This window comes from Diadema setosum, chromosome 18 (assembly GCF_964275005.1).
Source record: "Diadema setosum chromosome 18, eeDiaSeto1, whole genome shotgun sequence".
Taxonomy (NCBI): domain Eukaryota; kingdom Metazoa; phylum Echinodermata; class Echinoidea; order Diadematoida; family Diadematidae; genus Diadema; species Diadema setosum.
Window position 1 is genome coordinate 2,153,534 of NC_092702.1, and position 21,506 is coordinate 2,175,039.

Below are 21,506 nucleotides of genomic sequence, written 5' to 3' on the forward strand. Positions count from 1 at the left end.
ATGGCAATGATTTCACGCTTTGGTACTGTTTGTGCTTTCTTCACAGATGGAGAAGTCAGGAGCCCCTCTTTGAATCCCGGCTCTGTGGTGACTGAGGGGAGCATGTCGGCCCTTGCCCTGCATCGGGACGGTCTGTTCTGTGGTGGGGAGGACGGGATACTCCGCTGCCTGGACATCACCAAGAACATTGTCCAGATCCGTGACAGCTTCAATGTGGGCTCACCGATCACCTCTCTTGGCTGGTCAACCACCTACTCCAAACTTGCCATTGGGAGCTCCCAGGTGAGCCCCCTTCCTGGTACTCATGCCTTCTCGGCACTGTTTCATGAAAGTTGTCAGTCTCTGACAATTGCAGTAGTAACAGTCAGTGACCGGAGCTTCTCAGCTAATCAAAACCAAGAATTTCACTGAACTTGTCAGAGACTGACACCTTGTCAGGGCTGACAACTTTCTTGAAACAGTGCCCAGACCCCCCACTAGGTATTATCGGAGTTTGAATCATCAATGAAAACAGAGTCTCTATACACGTGTAGTTCTCTGTAAATCGGGGCACCATATTGACCATCGTGTTTATCTTTGTCTGCTTGTTTTTCTTGCTTGCTTCATTTTGTTTTATCCTTTATACTGAGTGATTGAATCAGATAACTCCTTGTGAATGGGACAACAGCCCTTTGCCAGATGGCACGAAGCATGAAAAAGAGAAGCTGTGATTATAGATATGGAATCCTGTGACTAGTCATATGCAGTGTTAGTTAGCAGCTGCTATTACACACTTGGAAACGTAACTAATTCTTTCACCCATATTTCCTCTCCCGTGTACCCAAGAGACCCAGTGCGTAACTGGAAGAAATCCTTGGGTACTATGACCTTGAGTATTTTTGTTTCAAAGGCCAATGGATGCATTCTGGTCTCTGAAATGCTGCAATGTACCCCAGATATGGTTTTGTTAATGGTTGATGACAATGTCAGCAGCATATGAGAGACAGAATAGTGTGGTTTGGTTTATATAGTAAAAATGAAATGCTGCCTTGATACTACATTAATAACACATTGTTATGGTGTGTGATAATCAACCACTACTTTCTCAAAGCTTCACTATCCCCTTTGATGACATGTTCTTTCAAATATTTAGACCACCTTCAAGAAAAGTGTGGTCACATTAGAATGTCAGTTAGCAGGAGAAATAGTTTATAGCATTGAATGTAGTTAAAATCATATTGTGTAGAAAATTTTCATGTGCAGCAGAAACTATGTAGAAGATTTTTTTTTTTACCCCAACAGGGTATTTATTGTCTTCATAGTTCAACATTTTATATCACATGATGAAAAAAGTGGGAAAAGAAGATAAACTGAACTTTGAAAGGCATTCTTGAGATAAAAAAGTCACAAATTATGTACACAATATACATCATTTGTTTTGGTAAATTATGATGTCTTTTCTTACTATTCAAATCTTCCTCAATTCTTTCACAAATTTCTCTTTCAAACAGACATTGCAAATTAGTTTCATGACGTTCTTTTCCAGTTTTATTTCTCAACAGTATATATTTATAGATACACCAAAAGGCAGTTGTCAAAAGCAAGTCTAATTCGGTCTCCTTACGGGCTTTTAACAATTACATACAAGATAATTGCTAGAACCTTGTTGCAATTACAATCAGTTGTACAGTAAATACAGTTTTTAATATCATACATCCCCCTTTGATTTCTGTCACAGGGTTCTGTGTACACCTATGATCACCTCAACCAAGATACTCCACAACCACTAGTGGATACACATCATGGAAACTTCCTTGGAATAGCAATAATGGCACCCGGCACCACACACTGTGTTGTGAGTATCAAACACATATTTATGTTGTAGTCTGTCATTCATGTGTGAGCTGTTAAGTTGTTCATTGCTGCTGAAAGTGTGTGTGAACACATATTGCAGATACCACGTTAGTGATAAAAACCAGAAAGAAATGTAATCGTGAAAACGTACTGGGATTTCAGGATTCTCTGTGTAGCCATTGCTGTTGCTGTCTTACTGATGTCTCTATACTGTAAAACACAATATTTTTGTGGCATAAAATTTTCGCAAATTGGAGCTGATGGCCTTTTTTTGCGCCGTGAAATTTTTGCGGCCTCTAACATTCACTACAATAGTGTAGACAAGAACTTTCACATGCATTTTAATGGGGATGGCTAGTAGCTGATCAGTGGGCATCAGTGGGAATGCTGGGGATGATTGTTCGAATCCTTGTAGGATTCATTTAAGAGTACATTATATATCTATTGTTGTGTGAAAATTATTTGCTTCTGAATGGTCTCATATTCAAGTAATGTGCAGTTTAATGTTTCCAGGTTAGCATGCCTGTACAGTGATGGGGTGATCGTTAACGGCCAGTTAACAATGATACCATTCTGAAGCAAATAATTTTCACACTACAATAGATATATAATGTACTCTTAAATGAATCCCACAAGGATTGCAACAATCATCCCCCAGCATTCCCACTGATTCCCACTGATCAGTTACTAGCCGTCCCCTTTAATGTTGCAAATCTTGGCTCTCGCAAAATTCTGGAAATTAGAATACATGTGAATCTTCCTCGCTTTACAGTAGATGCTTGGGTTGTTTGTTTGTTTTTTCCTCTAAATGTATTATCACAAATCACCATGTCATTGGAAAATGTAGTGGAGACTTTGACAATTGTTGTTGGGTTTTTTTTTCTGTGATTGATTGTGGTTACAGACGGTGAGGGAGAATGGAGAAGTTCAGATTTGGAGTCTACAGGATAATCAGCTAATTGGAAGCATGTCCATTGGCACACCGGTAAGTCACTTCTCTACCACTATATATGCAGCTGCCTAGCTGATGAAACCATTCTACATATGAGATTTTATTTTTCTAAACTAGGTAATGATTTATGTGTGCTTCCCCCCCCCCCCCCCACCCCCCAAAGTTCCTGCCAGAAAAATATCACTCTGATCGAAGATATTGAAGAATGATGCAAATTTGTTGTTTATCTAAGTGGTTTATTAACTCCGGTTGTTTGAGTGTCTGATACTTGTTAGGTGTGGAATCAAACAAAATGAAGTAGTCTAATTCAAGATGGAGATTAAAACCTGCTTCATTGCAAGGAGCATATTCATTTAGTCTTTTAATCAGGAGACCATTATGATTATATAACAGATGTAATCTCTAGATATAGTGTGGATTCATTGAAGTATTCAACTGGTAAGTGTGAGGTAAATTGCAAGTATCTAAGACTCTTTATAGGAGAGACTTCAATCAAAGTACATGAGTCCTGGGAATTTTTTTTTGTTCTTCTTCTTCTTCGTTTTCTTCTTCAGTGCATGTCAAACAAATAATTTCATTCTGTTATGTCATTGATTTCATTTGGCAATGTGTGTTTTGTGGCATAGCATAAGAAGAAAGGACAGAAGATAGAGGTAAGATGTCAGGAAGATTTGAAAGTGGTGACAGGTGTCTTTTCACATAATTGTCATTGAAGCTGGAGATTGTAAGTGGTGTTGATGCACAGGCTCTAGGGATTCTGTCACTCTGCACAATATTCCTGGTATATGTAAAGACTTTGGGCGCTATATCTCATTCTCTCCACAAGCCAGTGGCCAGACAAAACCGTGGCCTGCGAGCCGTGAATCCTGGAAATTTAGTCTGGTTTAGTTGGGGGGACATTACACATTGGTTTGATGAAGTGTTTGACAAAGAAATGATGTATGCATAGTGAAACAAGCATATCGCTTATTGTTTACCATTTTGTAAGAGTTTGTTGTTGTTGTTGTTACAGTAATCAAGAACTCAGAAAGCTAGAAATCATGCAGCATCAAGACCCATTCTAATTTTAGAGGTGCGCCTCACTTGGTGGTCGTCCAAAAATTGACCTCTTTGCCACAAGAAAATATATGAAAAGCATGGGAAGGTAGATCTGTAATTACTTTGTGATTGGTGTGTTTATTGAGGGAGGCTTGCAAAAAAATTCTTAACATTTGTTGATACTTTAAAGGGGCTATTTGACATCAAAGCTTACCGGTCTGTTTAGGAAAATGCAAGTACATACCATGGGCAGTCAAAACAGAAGTGAAGATACACTTGCACTGTACAGGACCACAGTCATGTGAGACTGAAGTAAATTATGATATACTCTAGAAGTGATAATTTTCGAGGTGTTGAAATTTTTGCACATTTTGTGCAACCAGGAACTAATACAAAAATAAAAGCATGCAAATATTTTTACTTGCTGCATGTTCCAGTAATTCATGTCTTGATTCCTCAGAATTAAAGACATGTGAAATTCACCTTATCCAGCCGACTGTGAAAAAAAAAATACTCACATGAACATATCCACTTTTACAGTACATGGTACATGTGGGCACTTGTGAATACTGTGTTGTCAAGTGTTTATTTTGTTGTTTGTATTTGATTTCTATCTTGGACAGCCTATGAGTTTCATGAATGGTGTCTTGGAATGAATATTATTGAGTGTGATGCCCAAACATTTTGTCAGAATTGAGTACAGAATTGAATAAGTACTCTTTGTACACACACACACAGAGTTCTCCTTGCACATGCATGCTTTGGATTCTGGGATTAGGGGATAAAATGCACTCTGGTTTGTGATCTGAAGCACTTGCCATTTTATTGTGGTAGCATTGCCTACAGAATGTGATGACCTCATGCAGCACTTGTGTCATGTTGCCATGGTTACATACCCTTGAAAGATTCATGAAGGAAACATGACACCCTCACTGTGATACATTTGAAAATATCCCCTCTGATTACTTGTGCAATTTATTCATTTTTCTTAATTTCTGTGTCCAAGTGCTTGAAGATGGTCAACTTACTTTCTTTTTTTCCACAACCAAGTTATACACATTGCATGCTTTTGCTTGTAGCATGTATGGAGTACAAGAATGTATGATGCCCGTACTGCAGATACTGTGTTCTTTAATGAATGAAATTCAGATGGACTGGATATTGAGTTTGATTAGAGTGAGAACAGGTTTGAAATTGGATCCAGACTCAGCACCATGCATATAGTGTTTTTCAGGACGGTACATCTACTGTAAAAGTGGAAAGTTTCGCAGTGTTGAAATTTTCGTGCATTTCGCGCAACCAGAAGCCAACATGAAATTAAAAGCGTGTGAATATCTTTGCGTGCCATATATTTCAGTAGTTGATGTCTTGATTCTGCAGAATTAAAAACACGTCAAACTCTCCTTACCTGGCCAAGCGCGCAAAATTAGTCACGCGAAAATATCCACTTTTACAGTATGTGACATTTTATATTATTAAATAACAAAGAGCATGCTTTGGAATCCACAAAAATTGATGTGAAAGAATGTAATTTCTGCAAAGCACTTATGGGGTGATGGATATAATCAAAATGGTGTATTCCACAGTGCAGTTGGTCAGTTTCGTTCTGTAAGACTGATTTCAATTTGTATTTACTTCTTCGAGGTAGTTGAGTAAGAATCCAAGCAGCCTTCTCTCTGCATTGCATGTATCAATTGGGGTAGCAATGCCAACTTAATACTGTTTCATAATGTTGTCACAGTGATGTTTTTTTTTTGAACCAGAGAGAAGACAACAGCATTTCTCACAACAACAACAACAAAAATGATACCAATGACAGGCATGTTACATTATGCTAAGTATCTTCATTTGAGCAAGTACAATTCCATTTAATTTTTGTTGTTTCAACAAAAGGAGTGGTAGACAGTGGTAGACACCCTGTGATGTGGAGATTTATGCTTGTCTCATTCTTCCCAGGCATCCTGCATTGCTGCCAGCCCCTCCTCCAGTACAATTGCAGTCGGGACATTGTCCGGCCACATTTGCTACGTGGATGCCTCCCGCTTGGAGCAGCCGCGGCTGGTCAAGAAGAGCCACGTCCACCGCATGCCGGTCAACCACCTGACCTATGACACCGAGGGGCGCTTCCTCTTCTCGGCGGGGGAAGACGGGCACGTGATCATCAGCGATTCACGGCCTTCCACCGACTTCAAGACCCTGGCTCAGACCCGTAAGCTAAAAGGAATAAATATATTTTAAGTGTTGTTAAGACTACAATAATAAACTTAGTTGTCTCGTTAGAGAAGTAGTTAATCAAGCAATAGGGTATTTCATTGTACTATTGATCGTAAGACTGTAACCTTTCATCACAGTTACACATATCTGACACTGTGAGATGAACCGGCAGCCACTAATTTCACGTCAATAGAATATTTCAAGACCACGCATCAAACCACTTTCTTCAATATGATATATTGATTACTCTGTAGATGTTAGCAGCAAATGAGGGTAGCACTAATTATGTGCTCTATATTTGTTTGTCCCCAGCTGTGTCCGGTCCTGTTCTGAGCATCTCCTGCAATGTGGAGGGCAAGCATGGTCCAGCCCGAGTGGTCGTGACGGTCAACACTGACCCTTCAGAGAGTCCTGGTGCAGACAAGCTGGTGGCCTTTGATGTTCCTGGAAATTTGGCAGAAGGTGAGAAATTAACCAGGCTCGCACCAACTGAAATTTGAAGTGACGGAACCAGAGTTTAGAATCAAGTTCATATGCAGAAGCATCCTGGTTGATATCTAAACAGTAATTTCAAAATGTGATCCTTTGTTTAAGAATTCAATGTCAGTGCAGTAAAGTCATGGTCCACCCATGCTCCATGTGCATTTATGGCAAGAAATGCACATAACAAGCCTGAACTAATATTCTAAGCTTGCTGAATGTGTTATCTGTCTTTGGTGTCACCTGTAGATCTGCCCAACGTACTGGCCAGTCCTAAGTGCGACCTCAAAGAGGACGTTGTCCGTAAGATGGTCCTGACTCTGCCCACGGAAGCTCTGTGTGCAGCTGTGGGCTTGGATGGTGATGTCTACACTCTGGCTATCAACAAGCACCTCCAGAAGATGACACTGCCCAAAGAACCCCCAAAGCAGGTAATATCACCCGGCCCTGCATCTTTGCTGACAGGTGTTGTACAAGATAACATGCTCAAGAGTGTCAGTATTCACCGTCAGCAATATCTGACCAGTTGGAAACAACAATACAATAGCCAAATCATGCTCTTTCTCATCAAAGCTGTACGATATAACAACAAAGATGATTTCTGTCATGATGAGCCACATTTTTTTTGTAACAACCATTCCTGTAAGCTCCCTCCCGAGGACTACTAAATATGTATTCTTTCTCACCAGTCTCTTATTTCTGGTTTTTTGTATCTACTCAAGAACAATCAGCAAGCCTGTCAGCTGCACTGTGAAGAGGACATACCACTCAGCGAGCTTGCTGGGGGCACCCTGCTCCTGTCATACCACCGCCGCTGGCTGGTGACCGGCACTCCGGATGGCGTGATGACCATCCGCAGCACGGACGATCTGGAGCAGCCCCTAACCATGCACTGCCACAGCTTCCAGACGGGGGGTGTCCACAGGGTGTGTCTGACTCAGGATGCCACCCAGGTCCTCACAGTGGGGGCACAGGATGGCACTGTAGCCTGCTACACCTGGAAGTGAGTCTTCCCCATTGATATATACACTGGATAAAGCATGCTGTGCCTAACTGCATGTATGGCTTTGAAGCCACCAGATGAAGCTAGACGCTTTATTGGATGTCTGTTGATGGACGCAATCTGTCAGGCACATTCACACCTCTGAACTTTGCACAATCCATCAATTAAAGACTATCTGTATAAATTTTTTTCCAATGTTTTCTTTGTTGATTACATATACAATTACATGAGAGCAATATCTTCAGAGCAAATTCTGTACTAGTGGATTGATATCAAGTTTTGGACAATGTTTTTGTGAAGCATTTGGCAAGCACAGTAACTATTAAACCTGACATAGCTTATTTTTGTATCCTGCAAAATAGATATCAAACAGGTGGTATCAATCTTTGCTGACAATAAAGGAAATAGTTGCTCACCACCATGTTATCTTTTATCTTCCCGTATAGTTTCAATTCGATGGGAAAGACCAAGGCCAATTCTTCCATCGAGGCTGCCCGCTCACACAAGTCCATGCTTCAGGCTATCAGGAAGCGAGAGGACGAGGTGCTCTCTGCCATGAAGGAATGGAGCCCTCACTCCATTGGTGGCTCCCGTTCTGCCTCTCATGAACTCCTCTCTACTTCAAATGAGGTACCTTCCTTGGATATATTTTTAGTCTGACTGTGTTTGTATGCTTTTGTTTTCTTCATCTGACAGTAATTTGAGCCAGAGACCGACAAATCTAAGTAGATGATGGCTGTCATTTTTTTTTTTTTTTTAATGAATCTTCATATCTTTATAAACGGTGATCAAGGTACAAATATTTACCTTGCCCACAAGAAAATGTCTTTCATCATTCACCTTGTGAAGGCAGTCCAGCAACATCTGTAATAAGGTTATTGGCATATTCAATATTGCTTAATCATTCTTGCATATGTAAAGATAATATGTGAACCTAAATAGTAATGGTGTTTTCATCTCTTCTTTGCTTTTGTTTGTGTGAATAAAGCTTATCAATCAGTATCTAGACTAGGTACATTTTTTTAAAATCAATGATTTCAGAGTTTGTACATCTGCAAAGTCTCTTTATTATTATTGAAAAAGAGATCAGGATATTCTCTTCAACCGGTTTGTGAAGGATGCCTCAGAGTTTAATGATAGATTGATTTCCTTGCTCAAGAAACCAGTTTGGAATGATGGCATTTGGTATCAAATCTTGTTTCCTTTCCTTCGAAGTTACTCTGAAGTATGACTGCCTTATATTTTCAGGCACTGACTGTGGAGAAAGCCATAGAGAGTGATCAGATCTATGTGACCCCAACACCCACCCTTACTGGTGACCCTGCCTGGATGGATGTCAAGGAATTGGAGGTGAGAATAGCCACAGTAGATATCCATCACCATCATCACGCTATGACGAGAGATCAGCCGGTTCTCCTGTAGTCATCGATCTTCTGGTTACTGCACAACCAGAAATATTTGCAGCAAGAAACTTTTGCAAATGGACCCGATGGCCTTTTTAGAGGCATGAAATTTTTGCCAGTTGTCACTGTCATTCAGTGCATTGACATGAACTTTAGTGTGCATTTCAATTCTGCGAATCTTGGCTCACGAATTTGTAAAAATTTCATGCATGAGAAAATTTCTGGTTTTACAGTATTTTGTTTTTATCTGTTAGCACAATTTGCTTTTAAAAAGATGAATGTAATGCAGAAACTTTACTCAGAAATGTATTCAATACTCTAATCACATAACAATCATATAATTATACATCTACCATTTTCTTGTGTGATGTTCTAATGAAGCAAGTTTTACTAGTATGGAAAAGATACTCTTTGTGTACCATCATGTCTACAACATATTGTATGTTGTGTAGCGTGTACACTGAGTGCATGTTGGATGAACTAAATGCACGGTCATGAGACGTGGTCATGCATTCGCCATTGACTGTACATCGGTCTTGAACCTGTCTTAGAATACACCATGCTATATTGATCACTTACCGTGATACTGTGTCTACTCGCAGGCCTTGCACGAGGAAGACAAACAGTATGCCGATGTCAAGATGGAGCTCAGGGGAGAGATTCGTGATCTGAGAAGGACGGTGAGTGCACTGCCACCAAAATTTTATGACTATGACGTAGTTTCTCACCATGACCCCATATTTGATGCCCCTGTGTAGAGGAAAGTATCTGAAGTAATCACATTGTGACCAAGCCGATTTCTTTCCTTCCTACTTCTGTTCTTCTAGTTGTAATTGGCATACCAATGGATCTTTAATATACTGTTTAGTCTGATTAAGTAAAGAGTTTGTAAAATTAGGTACTCCCATATTTCAGCTTTCTATTTGCTTGAACATGCTCTTTGCCAAGTTCCAGGTATCATATCAGGTCAGTATAAACAGTTTCTCCAAAAGCAGCTTTCTGATCTATTTTCAATGCTGTTGATATTCTGTAAGGTTAAATTTACTGACAAGCAGATAGTGATAGTCAATAAACAGCTAGAAACCCAATATAATGAACACATTTAGTGTTCAAATTAATGAAATTCTTCCGTCGAGATGTTTTCATTGCAACTGATTGACAAATTGCCCTACATCGACGTAAATAAGCACTGAATTGATCAGTGTTTTAGTAGTAGCCATGATAAAAAAATCATGGGCGTACATACTCGAGCAGGATTCGAACCTACGACCTCCTGATCACCGGACAGGCGTCATCTCCACTAGACCACCGAGCTTTCGCCCGACAGCAAGTGTTGGTTCTAATCCTTATAGCATGCAGCGGGTACTGCTTTGTTATTCAAATTAATGAAATTCTTCCGTCGAGATGTTTTCATTGCAACTGATTGACAAATTGCCCTACATCGACGTAAATAAGCACTGAATTGATCAGTGTTTTAGTAGTAGCCATGATAAAAAAATCATGGGCGTACATACTCGAGCAGGATTCGAACCTACGACCTCCTGATCACCGGACAGGCGTCATCTCCACTAGACCACCGAGCTTTCGCCCGACAGCAAGTGTTGGTTCTAATCCTTATAGCATGCAGCGGGTACTGCTTTGTTATTCAAATTAATGAAATTCTTCCGTCGAGATGTTTTCATTGCAACTGATTGACAAATTGCCCTACATCGACGTAAATTGCCCTACATCGACAGTTGCAATGAAAACATCTCGACGGAAGAATTTCATTAATTTGAATAACAAAGCAGTACCCGCTGCATGCTATAAGGATTAGAACCAACACTTGCTGTCGGGCGAAAGCTCGGTGGTCTAGTGGAGATGACGCCTGTCCGGTGATCAGGAGGTCGTAGGTTCGAATCCTGCTCGAGTATGTACGCCCATGATTTTTTTATCATGGCTACTACTAAAACACTGATCAATTCAGTGCTTATTTACGTCGATGTAGGGCAATTTGTCAATCAGTTGCAATGAAAACATCTCGACGGAAGAATTTCATTAATTTGAATAACAAAGCAGTACCCGCTGCATGCTATAAGGATTAGAACCAACACTTGCTGTCGGGCGAAAGCTCGGTGGTCTAGTGGAGATGACGCCTGTCCGGTGATCAGGAGGTCGTAGGTTCGAATCCTGCTCGAGTATGTACGCCCATGATTTTTTTATCATGGCTACTACTAAAACACTGATCAATTCAGTGCTTATTTACGTCGATGTAGGGCAATTTGTCAATCAGTTGCAATGAAAACATCTCGACGGATGAATTTCATTAATTTGAATAACAAAGCAGTACCCGCTGCATGCTATAAGGATTAGAACCAACACTTGCTGTCGGGCGAAAGCTCGGTGGTCTAGTGGAGATGACGCCTGTCCGGTGATCAGGAGGTCGTAGGTTCGAATCCTGCTCGAGTATGTACGCCCATGATTTTTTTATCATGGCTACTACTAAAACACTGATCAATTCAGTGCTTATTTACGTCGATGTAGGGCAATTTGTCAATCAGTTGCACATTTAGTGTTGTTCATTTTCATTAAAGGCAACTTTACCAATGAGCAGCTAGTAAATGATGTATTGCACTCATTTCTAATTAAAGGAGACCTCCGGATGATTTTCAAATTTTTACATTTGAACATATATAAATTAGTTATACTGGGTACAGAGTTTCAGGATTTATGATGATTGGGATGAAAAATAAGAATGTTTTCGAAGTTTATAACAAATTGCAATGAACAAGGATGATGACATGGCAGCCTCACCATAAGAATGCATGAGCTGTGGCTCAAGGAAGCAGCTCAAAAGAAGAAGGCATGCATAGATTACACACAGGTGAGCTTGCAAGCATGCGGTATTGTAATGGAATGACACTGCTACATTTCTGAGATATGTGAGGCTCCTATGTCATCAGCTTTGTTCAGTGTAATTTGTTTAAGGTTTTTGAAAGTACTGTTTCTCTGCTCAAGAACCACAATAAATTCAACAAATCCATACATGAAGCTGTTGATTTATGTACTACATGATGTGAAATTATGAAAATCGTCCGGAATGCCCCTTTAATGCTCAGAGACTTTTTGTAGAATATTGAAGCAACTGAAGCAATCTGTAATCAGGCAAGTCTTACTGCTCTTCTTCCTCAGATCCAAGACATGATGAAACTGAACGAAACCCTACCAGACATTGAAAAGCTGGGACATCATGAATTCAACCTTGACACAGAGGAGCAGCAGCGACTGCAAGCTGAGGGAGAGGCTGAAGTACAACAGGTATGTCAATATGTGGGACTACGTATATCGTCAATTCAACACAGACACTTGATGAAAAACTATATACTTTTCAAAATTCTTTTCATAGTGTTGCTTTTGTTGTGTTGTTGTTATCATTATTATTGCCATTATCATCTATCATCATTGCTATCATTGTATCATCATTAGATAACATAAGCAATATTGTTATAATGGTGACACAACATATTTGCTCCTGCGACAGTTGCTCCAGTCTTATTCTCTACAAGGACCACCAAATTAACTGATTTTCTAAATTTCCTCAACGTGCCTGTGTAGATCCGCGAAGAGATGGAAATGGAAGACCTGGCCAAAATGTACATGAGGGAGATCATCAAGAATGAATGCTGGGACTCTATGATCAACAAGGGACGTAGCATCAAGGTAAAGGAAGACCTCGTATCCCTACCAGCCAAGGAAGAGGAGTGTGTGCTTCATCCATGGAGATGAGCACACATTCCTTTTTCAATACACCTTGTACTGTATGTACATATGAAGAGTTTTATCGCAAAACGAGCTAAATCCATTCTTGTTAAGTTGAAATATTTGTGATTGAAGCTGCTAAAAAACAAAGAAAATAATAAGAAAATACAGGATATTTTAAATCATAACTTCTAGAATATTCCTCATTATGTTACAAGTGGGGTATTACTGGAAAGGTTTGATTTTGCTCTATCTGATGATTGACTTACTTTAAAATGTTTAAATTGGCACTTAGCTCATTTTGCAATAAAACTCTTCACATATTTTGGGACGTAAAGTGTATCAGTGTGTGAATGACTGAAGAAAAAGGTTTGCACCATAAGGTATGGGTGCGTGAATATTTCATTTTCATATTCATGGATAATAGGCATAGATGGGGAAGGGATTGGATTACTGCACTTAATTCTGTAGAGCAGAGGAATAAAATGCAACCAAGTACATGCAATCACAGAGCTCTGTGTGATATGTAGTATTGGTATTTGACACTTGGCATTTGTTTGTCAATCTTTGTCACTGCAACAATTTTGAGCAAGGTTAAGAATTTTTTTATGTTCTGTTTTTGTTTTTGTTTTCTTTTTGTTTTTCTTTTAGACTCTGCTAATCATATCCAGTAATGTGGATATTATAAGTGTTTGTCCTTTTCACCTTACCTTGAAGATGACCAGAATTTCAAGTTCAGGTCAAATTTCTTAGGCTTCAAGATTTTATTGATGTTTTAGGATAGATTCATCATCTGTAAATTGTTGCCAGGAAGATTGATGTATTGTACCATAATCCATCAAAAAAAAAGCAAGCCCTATGGTCTTCAACCATTAAAAGTCTGTACCAAATGATTGTTCCTCATTCCCCTCAGGCCTTTCACCTGAACCTTGAGGTCAGCAACTACCCAATGAGGGAGAGGAGCAAGGAGGAGATGGAGGAGCTGGGGTTTGTCACCAACGTCCGGCGCATCGAGGTGGCAGAGATGGCTGTGAGTTCATAGCTCGCTAATCAGGGCCCTATTTCATTCAAACGTTGCTCTGATAGCAACTCTTGCTGGAATGGTAATTGTCATGGCAATGACAAGATTCCAGCATCCTGATTGGCTGTTGCCGTGGGAAGTTGCTATTCTAGCAAGAGTTGCTATCCTATTATTGTTTATGAAACGGGGCCGTAGTAGAAACTTTGGGGTAGGGATGGGGAGAAGGAATGTAAGAATCAAGTGGACTATTTGATAAAAAAGAAACAGTATTTCAAAGCAAAGAGAAACAAAACAAACAAGAACAAAACTGAAATGCTATTTATTCAAATTGCTGGTTCTTGTGTCAAGTTGTTTTTATTGCTGCCAATTGACAAATTGCCCTTCATTGACATAAATACTAATTTTTCAGTGTTTCGAGTAAGAGGCATGACAAAAAAGATTATCATGGGCATACCCATTCCACACGAGTATGTATACCCATGATTTTTTTATCATGGCTATTACTCAAAACACTGAATAATCTTTATGTATTTGCGTCAATGAAGGGTAATTTGTCAATCGGTTGCAATAAAGAACCGCAATGCCTCAAGACAGTGGAAGGTGGTGAGTTTCATTTCATGATTTGGCTGTCATATGTACTTACAATTCTTCAAGCCTTCATTTTGAATATTTAAATTTATGCAACTAGGTATGACATGTAGAGGGAGACAAATTGAAGATTCAAGAAATGCACACCTGAATCTTTACCCCTCTGAGTAATATCTTTCTTTCATAGGTATGACATATGTGGAAAGCTATAGTGCATTTGAATGTAACAGGAAGTGTGTGATGTGTGGAAGATTTAAGGAAGAATGAATCAGATGTCAGCAAACACTATTGATGCACACCTAAATATGATTGTGCCATTTTATCCTGCCACTACATGTCATCAAACATCTTTTGTACGGCACATTCTGTTATTTGAAATGATAATGTAGTGTATTCCCAATGATCAAACTTTTGACTTTTCTTTCACAGGCCAGGAAAGAGATTGTGGAACTGCAGAATGCTCAGGGCGGGGTAAGGTCATCTTTCTTGTAACTTTTCTCATCTCAAGCCAAAGACGACTTTCACATGTGATCAAACCTCTCTTTTCTTCTTTCTTTAAGTTATTCTGGATAGATTTTCGTATTCATAACATATTTTTCTTTTTTTCCCCCAGTATTCACTTCTAAGTTACCTGATGAGAGAAACCCCATTATCAAAAAAGACAAGAGTGTCATATTTTTTCCTTCATGACAGCAAATTGACAAATGCACACCAAATTTAAACAATCTGAAGCTAGTAGCTGCTCACTGATTTTGCTTATGTGTAAATGCAATTCTTTTCACTTTCATAGCAGATCATGGAAAGGTTACTTACTCAAAGACTTTCTAAGTTATATGACTATGAAAAAACACTTTGATTTTCAGTGAAACTTTTATCTGTGGACAATGCTGTATTTGTATCATTTGTGAAGAACAGTAGGAGATTAAGATCAAGTTCTGAAAATACATCTGTATGGAAGCTGTAGCTGTTAGCATGAGATTCTTTGGCATTTTGTTTTACTGATTCAGAGAGCACAGCAGCTGTGTGCTCTTTTATTTTCACTTTTGCAAATGGTTATCGATCAGACATTTACGCAAGTTGTTAGTGCCACACTTTGTATTATTCTCATTATGATTAAAAATTGAAAAAAAAAAGTAGTTCAGTAAAAAGTGTGACTTCTCAAACAAACCATTTTGTTATGTATGTATGATGCCTCACACGTTACCCTGGGGTACCGTAGTACCCCGGGTTACCACGTTGTGTAGCCGCAGCCGCAGAGAAATGCACGCACTGTGTGTGCCTGTACATAGTCATTCCCATGCTACTGCATGTCATACTATGCATGCATGGTACGGTGTGCTAGCATAGCGTGTACTTCAGTGCAGTGCAGTGCAATGCAGTGGCTAGTGCGTGCTAGCTCCAGCACCAAAATAATTTCCACTTTTTGGCAACCCAGGGTACATCCTGTTAAAAAAAAATAATAATAATAATTCAACAAAATGGCTGATTTTTATTTGATACACCAGGATACCATTTATGTCATCATATATTGAAATACTTGTGCTAGTATTTAGACTGCCAGGGACCACTATGAGTATACATGTCTGTTGCATTAGGGCTGTATCACTAGTAGTCACTTGATAGTGCAACATTGGCAGTACTGGCCTGGGATAGTGCATATGAAGCAGATATTTGTTTTCTTTTCTTTCATGGTCGAAAGCTTATTAGCAAAATTTGTAAAATATAACCTCTATAAAAATTTCAGCATGTACATGTGACAGCATATAATTCAATACTGACAATGAGAAGATCAATATAGCCTATAGATATTACTGGTAAGGTAAATTGCAATTGTTCAATCCTTAGTACTACTGAAAAAGCTGCTTTTTACATGTACACATATTTTCGTGAATGAAGAGGTCACAGACATTTTCGCGAAATGTGGTTTAGGGGATTTGACACAAAGGCACGCCGCTGTACATGGCAATATTTTTGTATGTTATTAAATTTGCTGTCCAATAGTGATTCAAAAATTCATGAAAATTAAACCCATACAAAAATAATAACTCTTACAGCATCTCTGAATGCAAACTTGTCCTGATTTAGTTATTTTTCCCCTTCAATTTGTGACAGGCTGGTGAGAATGAGGAAGGCGATGAGGAATCAGAGGAAGGGGATGGAGCAGGGGACCAGTGTGTCACCATCGGGTCACTCGGTGCCCAGTATGGTGGGGCTAATGAACTCTTCTACAGTCAGTTTGAGCTGCACACACGTCAGCAGAAACACAACCAGATCGTGCTGCTTCAGGTGAGGCCGCCATTTTAAGATCCACTTCACATTAATTGCAAAACTTTCTATGAAGTGAAACCTTTATTTCATACTTTTTAAGTGTTGCCATCATAACCTCCATCTCTATCTGTCTTTGGCATTATACCATATGTCCCCTCAAAAAATTACAATGGGTCCTCTGCAATGATAATCAATCCAAATACAATGTATGGGTATGAAACTATAGCTTATTACCCACATCTTGCAGAAAACCCAATCTGATTTGCTTTAGTGGTCAAAGAGAAATGAGGATTTTTGTAGAACATGTCAGGAATCCCTTCCCTCCAAGTTCTGTCCATTGTGCTCACACATTAATAAGCAGTTCCAAGAGTATCCAAGTGTTAAACTTGGAAGAATCACATCTATGACATGCTTCACAATGATTCACATTTCTCTGTGACCACTTAACCGAATTGAATGGGGTTTTCTGCAAAATATAGGGAAGATTGTATATTTCTAGACCCTGAAATAGCATCCAGACAGTTTCATCATATTGGAAGTTATCAATGCAAAAATCCGATTGTGATTTTTGTTGGGACATACTGTAGTAGTCCTCCTTGCCAAGCCTGCAAGCCACTTCATCCATGGCTTGTGATTGATATCAGAGAAGTCTGTGTTGGATTTTAGGTTTTAGGTCTAGCTGTCTCTTGACTTTCAGATATGCCACTGTTCCTTTAATTTTTTTCATTTCCTTGATGTGCTTGTGGAGGGATAGGGAGAGAAAGACTTGCCGTCAAGTGCATCTAGATGGATGAAGGCTTTTGTAAATTACATGTTACCACCGTCAGTACGCTAAGCTTAATGGGCCCAGGTGAGACCTACCCAAAACTCTTCCCCCTTTTTGAGATTTTCACTTAAGGGCTACTTTTTTTTTTTCCAAGAAGTACCAATGAAAAATAATGTTAAGTCAAAGTGACTTTGATGTGAAGCTAAAATGAAGCTTCAGCAAGAACTATCCATGCAGCCCTAATTTTTTTTCCCATGTTCTGTGACAAGGGAACTTGGTGGTGCATGTCTTATAAAATGTTTCTGACATTTTTGCATTTTTCCCCCCGGAACTCTTTGCAGGACTGTATTTACCGCATCAAGCAGGCCTTCAACAAGAGTTTCGACGAGGTCTTCAAGCAGCGGGAGCAGGAAATAGCCCGCATCGAGGAGAAGAACATCCGTATCACCAAGATCCTGGAGGACCTGTCCAGCTCGGAGGAGATTTGGCAGCCAGTGATGGATGCTGATGAGAGGCCTGAGAAGCTGCTGACCGTTGAGGATTCTGAGGTGAGTCCTTCCATCTTTCATGCTTCACTCACCTTGGATGGAATTATGCAATCAAAACTTACAAAACAGAACAAATCAAAACAGGACAAATTGAATTACTTGTTTGTTTGGGTTTGTGAGTTTATTTGTCTAGATACTATATGCAATGCTAAAAGCTTCTCCACCTATCAGCTCCTTCAGATATAATTCCTTTACCAGTATGCAATATTTTGTTGCAAAAATTGTCTCTGGCAATCCTCATAGGTAAACGTCTAGTAGGTTCATCGGTAAACGTATTGTTGAGAACATACTGTACAGTTAACAGCTAGGCCTAAGAAGCAAACACTGCTCAAATCAGTAATAAAGCAGGCTATAACTGAGAGATTTTTGTTTGTTTGTTGTTTTCAAGCCTTAATTGCTGATGAAGTCCCCACTCAGGCCATATTTGGCTTAAATATACAAAGTGGTACAAAATTTAAAAAGCAGAGGATTGTCCGGAAAAATGCTAGATGACCTCGATTCAAGTGTAAGATCCTGTTGCTCAAAGTCAAGTATCCTGCAGTCTGTTTCATCTATCATAATCTTTAGCCTTTTGCTTTCAACCTTTCTCAACCAAGGTGACGGTGGAAAAGTTTGTCAGCGCCGAGCAAAAGGCCAAGATGGAGGAGGAGGCCCAGCTGGAAGAGGAGCGTAAACGGCTGGCCAAGGGAGACAATGCCAGGGAGAGGGCGCTAGACATGATGATGGGCGGTGTCCTGGAGATCAAGAAGGAGGATGAGCTGAAGAAGGTGAGTTACTGTGTACGGCGAATATTTCGCGAGGTTTTTATTTTCACAAGTCAGCTGCTGTTCGCGAAATTAAAAACACACAAAAAGTTAAGATGATATGATCAGACAGGTCTAGGGCAATTACCCTGGACCCTTCCCCTGACCCTAACCCTAACCCAAATCTTAATCCTGAGCCTAATCCTAACCCTAACCCTAACCCTTATCTTTACTCTAACCTTTAATATCACTAACCAGTATTTAGCTGGGGGGTAATTGCCCTCGGGGGGTAGTTGCCCTGATACAGATCAAACATTAGCAAAATTTCTTGGATTGCTGAGTTTGTGTAACCCTTGATATCTTGTCTTTACAGGACATCCCCGTACCCATCTTCATGGCAGTGAAGGGTATGGATGAATGGAGTGATGAGGAGAAGAAACAGGCAGCAGAGTACGAGAGAAAGGTCAAGGAACTTAACGAGGAGAGAGAAAAGTACAAGAAGGTCAGTCAGATTCACAGTCCATTTGATATTCTTCTTTTTAGCTGTTTTACTGTCTTAAAACCCTGGTCTGTATGTGAAAATTATTCAAGTCACTCCACTAATTTGTTAATGTAGGTAAATAAGTATAACACTTTCCAGTTATTTCAATGATCAATCTGTGAACTAAGTGTAACTGCTGGGATCATAGTATATTTTGTATTGCATACATAATGTGAAATTCACATTGAAGAGAGAGAGAGAGAGAAATTAAGAAAACAACAACAACATAAAGACAACCATGCTACATTAAAACCTATAGCGTACCACCAAACATGGCATGAACTGTGCTTTAATTGTTGCTTAGTTTCTTTAATTTATCAACGGACTCTGAAAGTGGAATTAAAAAGCATTTACATAAAAATCACTCTCTGGTACGAACTTACTTACTGAGGAAAGTAAGGAGCCAAACAGAAGTTACACTTCTGTTTTTGTTTTGCTATCAAGCACATAAAGTAAAAACTTACATCCTCACATGTAATAATCGTCAGCAATGAGGGACATAGGACTATGTTCAGGAGGATAAAAAAGAAAAGAGGCACGGGGTACAGTACTGGTAAACTTAGTTGCCTCTGTCTGAGGGAGCACTCGCAAAGACAAGAGTCTTAATGCTTTTCTCTTAGAGAGTAAGAGATTGTAAAGGGAGGTCATGTGTACTGAGCAAGTCTTGTGTTCTTTTATATCCCACCAGACCTTGGAGGCAGAGCTAAAGAAGCTCCAGACCATTATTGCCGACACCACGTCCAACTTTGACGAGAAACTCATGGCTCTGTTCGCTAAGAAGGTCAAGACAGAGATTGCACTCTTCCAGGTACGTGTAGCTTGTCTCTACTAGAGCTGGCTCCATGACATTTTGCTCCAGTGAATTATCTGCAGGCTAAGCCAAACATAAATTCTACCCTCAGACCTAATTCTAACCCAAATCTTCACATCAAATTGAACCTAAACCCCTATCACAATCCTGACCTGAACCCTAAGTCCTTGGAGAAAATAAGACCAGAGCAATTGTCATAGGATCAAATGTCGTATCACTACTAGAACCATAGTACTGGTTGTAGGCTTTTCACTTTCACTATCTAGACACTGAATGAATCAGGAATTTGAACACACAAGTTACAGTAGATGAGAAACTCATGGCTCTCAAGCAACAGATGTATTTTGATAGTTGCTGGACAGTTATGTTGATATATTGAGGTAAGTCTTCCTTTAATTTTCTCAGACTGAAAATATCACTCAGAACTGGCTCATTGTTACTGTTTTACAATGAACGGTGCTTGTGTTAAAGAGCAGCTGGTACCATGTTTTGTGGCTTCCTTTTCTTTTTCTTTTCTCACATGCAAAATGTCACTCAGAACCAGCTTATCGTTGATTTTCAGCAAAAGGTGATCCTGTTTAATAAAGAACAGCTGGTACTAGGTTTTGTGGCTAGGTGTGAAGAAGTTACTCCTGTATGTATTCCTGTGCAATTAGCCCAAAAATCAATGATGAGGCAGCTCCTGATACCAGCATGGTATTTGTGAAAATTGGAAGTAAGATACCTTTCACTTTTGCAATATGAAAGAGATATTATTCTTGAGGTTTCTTGAAATGCCCATGAACATCTTTTGGTAATGCCTTTGGATTATGCAATTTGGTTTTATAGATCAGTGATGAGGATCCAATAGGAGGACAAAGTGACCACAGTGAAGAGGTTCCATGGAGAGGTGGAGTGGAGAGAAAACTGAATCGGGGATAAGAAAAGGACAAATGAGATTTGTAGGGCATGTGATTAGAATAGACAGTCTGGAAAAAATATGCCATTGATAGGAAAGTTAGAAGGAAAGAGGGGCAGGGGAAGGAAACATGTCTTGGATGACCAGTCTAAATGCAGGGTAACAGAGAGAGGTCTACTATGATATCAAGATGTGAAGCTGATTGAGAAGGCTAGAAGCAGAGATTTATGGCACACCATGATCGCATACGTCTCTGGATACAGCACATATAGAGTGATGATTACAGATCACAGAGAAGTGTTGATTCTGATTGTGATCATTGTACAATATCTCGCAAATGAAGAAAACGGTGACACGCTCCAGTGACATTTTGCTCCGGTCTTTTTTTCCTCCAAGGACTTAGGGTTAGGGTTTCAGATTTATTTTGATGTGAGGATTAAAACTAGAGTTAGAGTTATATTTGTGGGTAGGTTTTATGTTTGGTTTTGCATGCAGAAATTTCATGGGAGCAATTGTCGCGGAAGCAAATAGCATGGAACCCTCCGGATATGGTACCTAGAGTGAGAGAGTGAGAGTGATAACATGATGCTGAATGAAATAGTTGCAGTTTCTGGCAAATGAAGAAATCCAACTCTACAGGGTTTAGGAATTGAGATGTGTG

General features: G+C 39.6%; 1 protein-coding gene across 1 annotated transcript in view; it reads left to right on the plus strand.

The window, feature by feature from the left end:
- Positions 1 to 21,506, plus strand: part of LOC140241901 (cilia- and flagella-associated protein 43-like) — a 50,713-nt gene that overhangs the window by 12,879 nt on the left and 16,328 nt on the right. Inside the window, exons 7-25 of the mRNA XM_072321650.1 lie at positions 47 to 282; positions 1,718 to 1,834; positions 2,738 to 2,818; positions 5,780 to 6,032; positions 6,350 to 6,499; positions 6,767 to 6,948; positions 7,240 to 7,520; positions 7,967 to 8,150; positions 8,769 to 8,870; positions 9,526 to 9,603; positions 12,095 to 12,220; positions 12,518 to 12,622; positions 13,575 to 13,691; positions 14,700 to 14,741; positions 16,383 to 16,556; positions 17,646 to 17,852; positions 18,449 to 18,619; positions 18,969 to 19,097; positions 19,825 to 19,944. Coding sequence (XP_072177751.1) covers positions 47 to 282; positions 1,718 to 1,834; positions 2,738 to 2,818; positions 5,780 to 6,032; positions 6,350 to 6,499; positions 6,767 to 6,948; positions 7,240 to 7,520; positions 7,967 to 8,150; positions 8,769 to 8,870; positions 9,526 to 9,603; positions 12,095 to 12,220; positions 12,518 to 12,622; positions 13,575 to 13,691; positions 14,700 to 14,741; positions 16,383 to 16,556; positions 17,646 to 17,852; positions 18,449 to 18,619; positions 18,969 to 19,097; positions 19,825 to 19,944 — 2,855 coding nt within the window. The remainder of the gene's footprint in view (positions 1 to 46; positions 283 to 1,717; positions 1,835 to 2,737; positions 2,819 to 5,779; positions 6,033 to 6,349; positions 6,500 to 6,766; positions 6,949 to 7,239; positions 7,521 to 7,966; positions 8,151 to 8,768; positions 8,871 to 9,525; positions 9,604 to 12,094; positions 12,221 to 12,517; positions 12,623 to 13,574; positions 13,692 to 14,699; positions 14,742 to 16,382; positions 16,557 to 17,645; positions 17,853 to 18,448; positions 18,620 to 18,968; positions 19,098 to 19,824; positions 19,945 to 21,506) is intronic.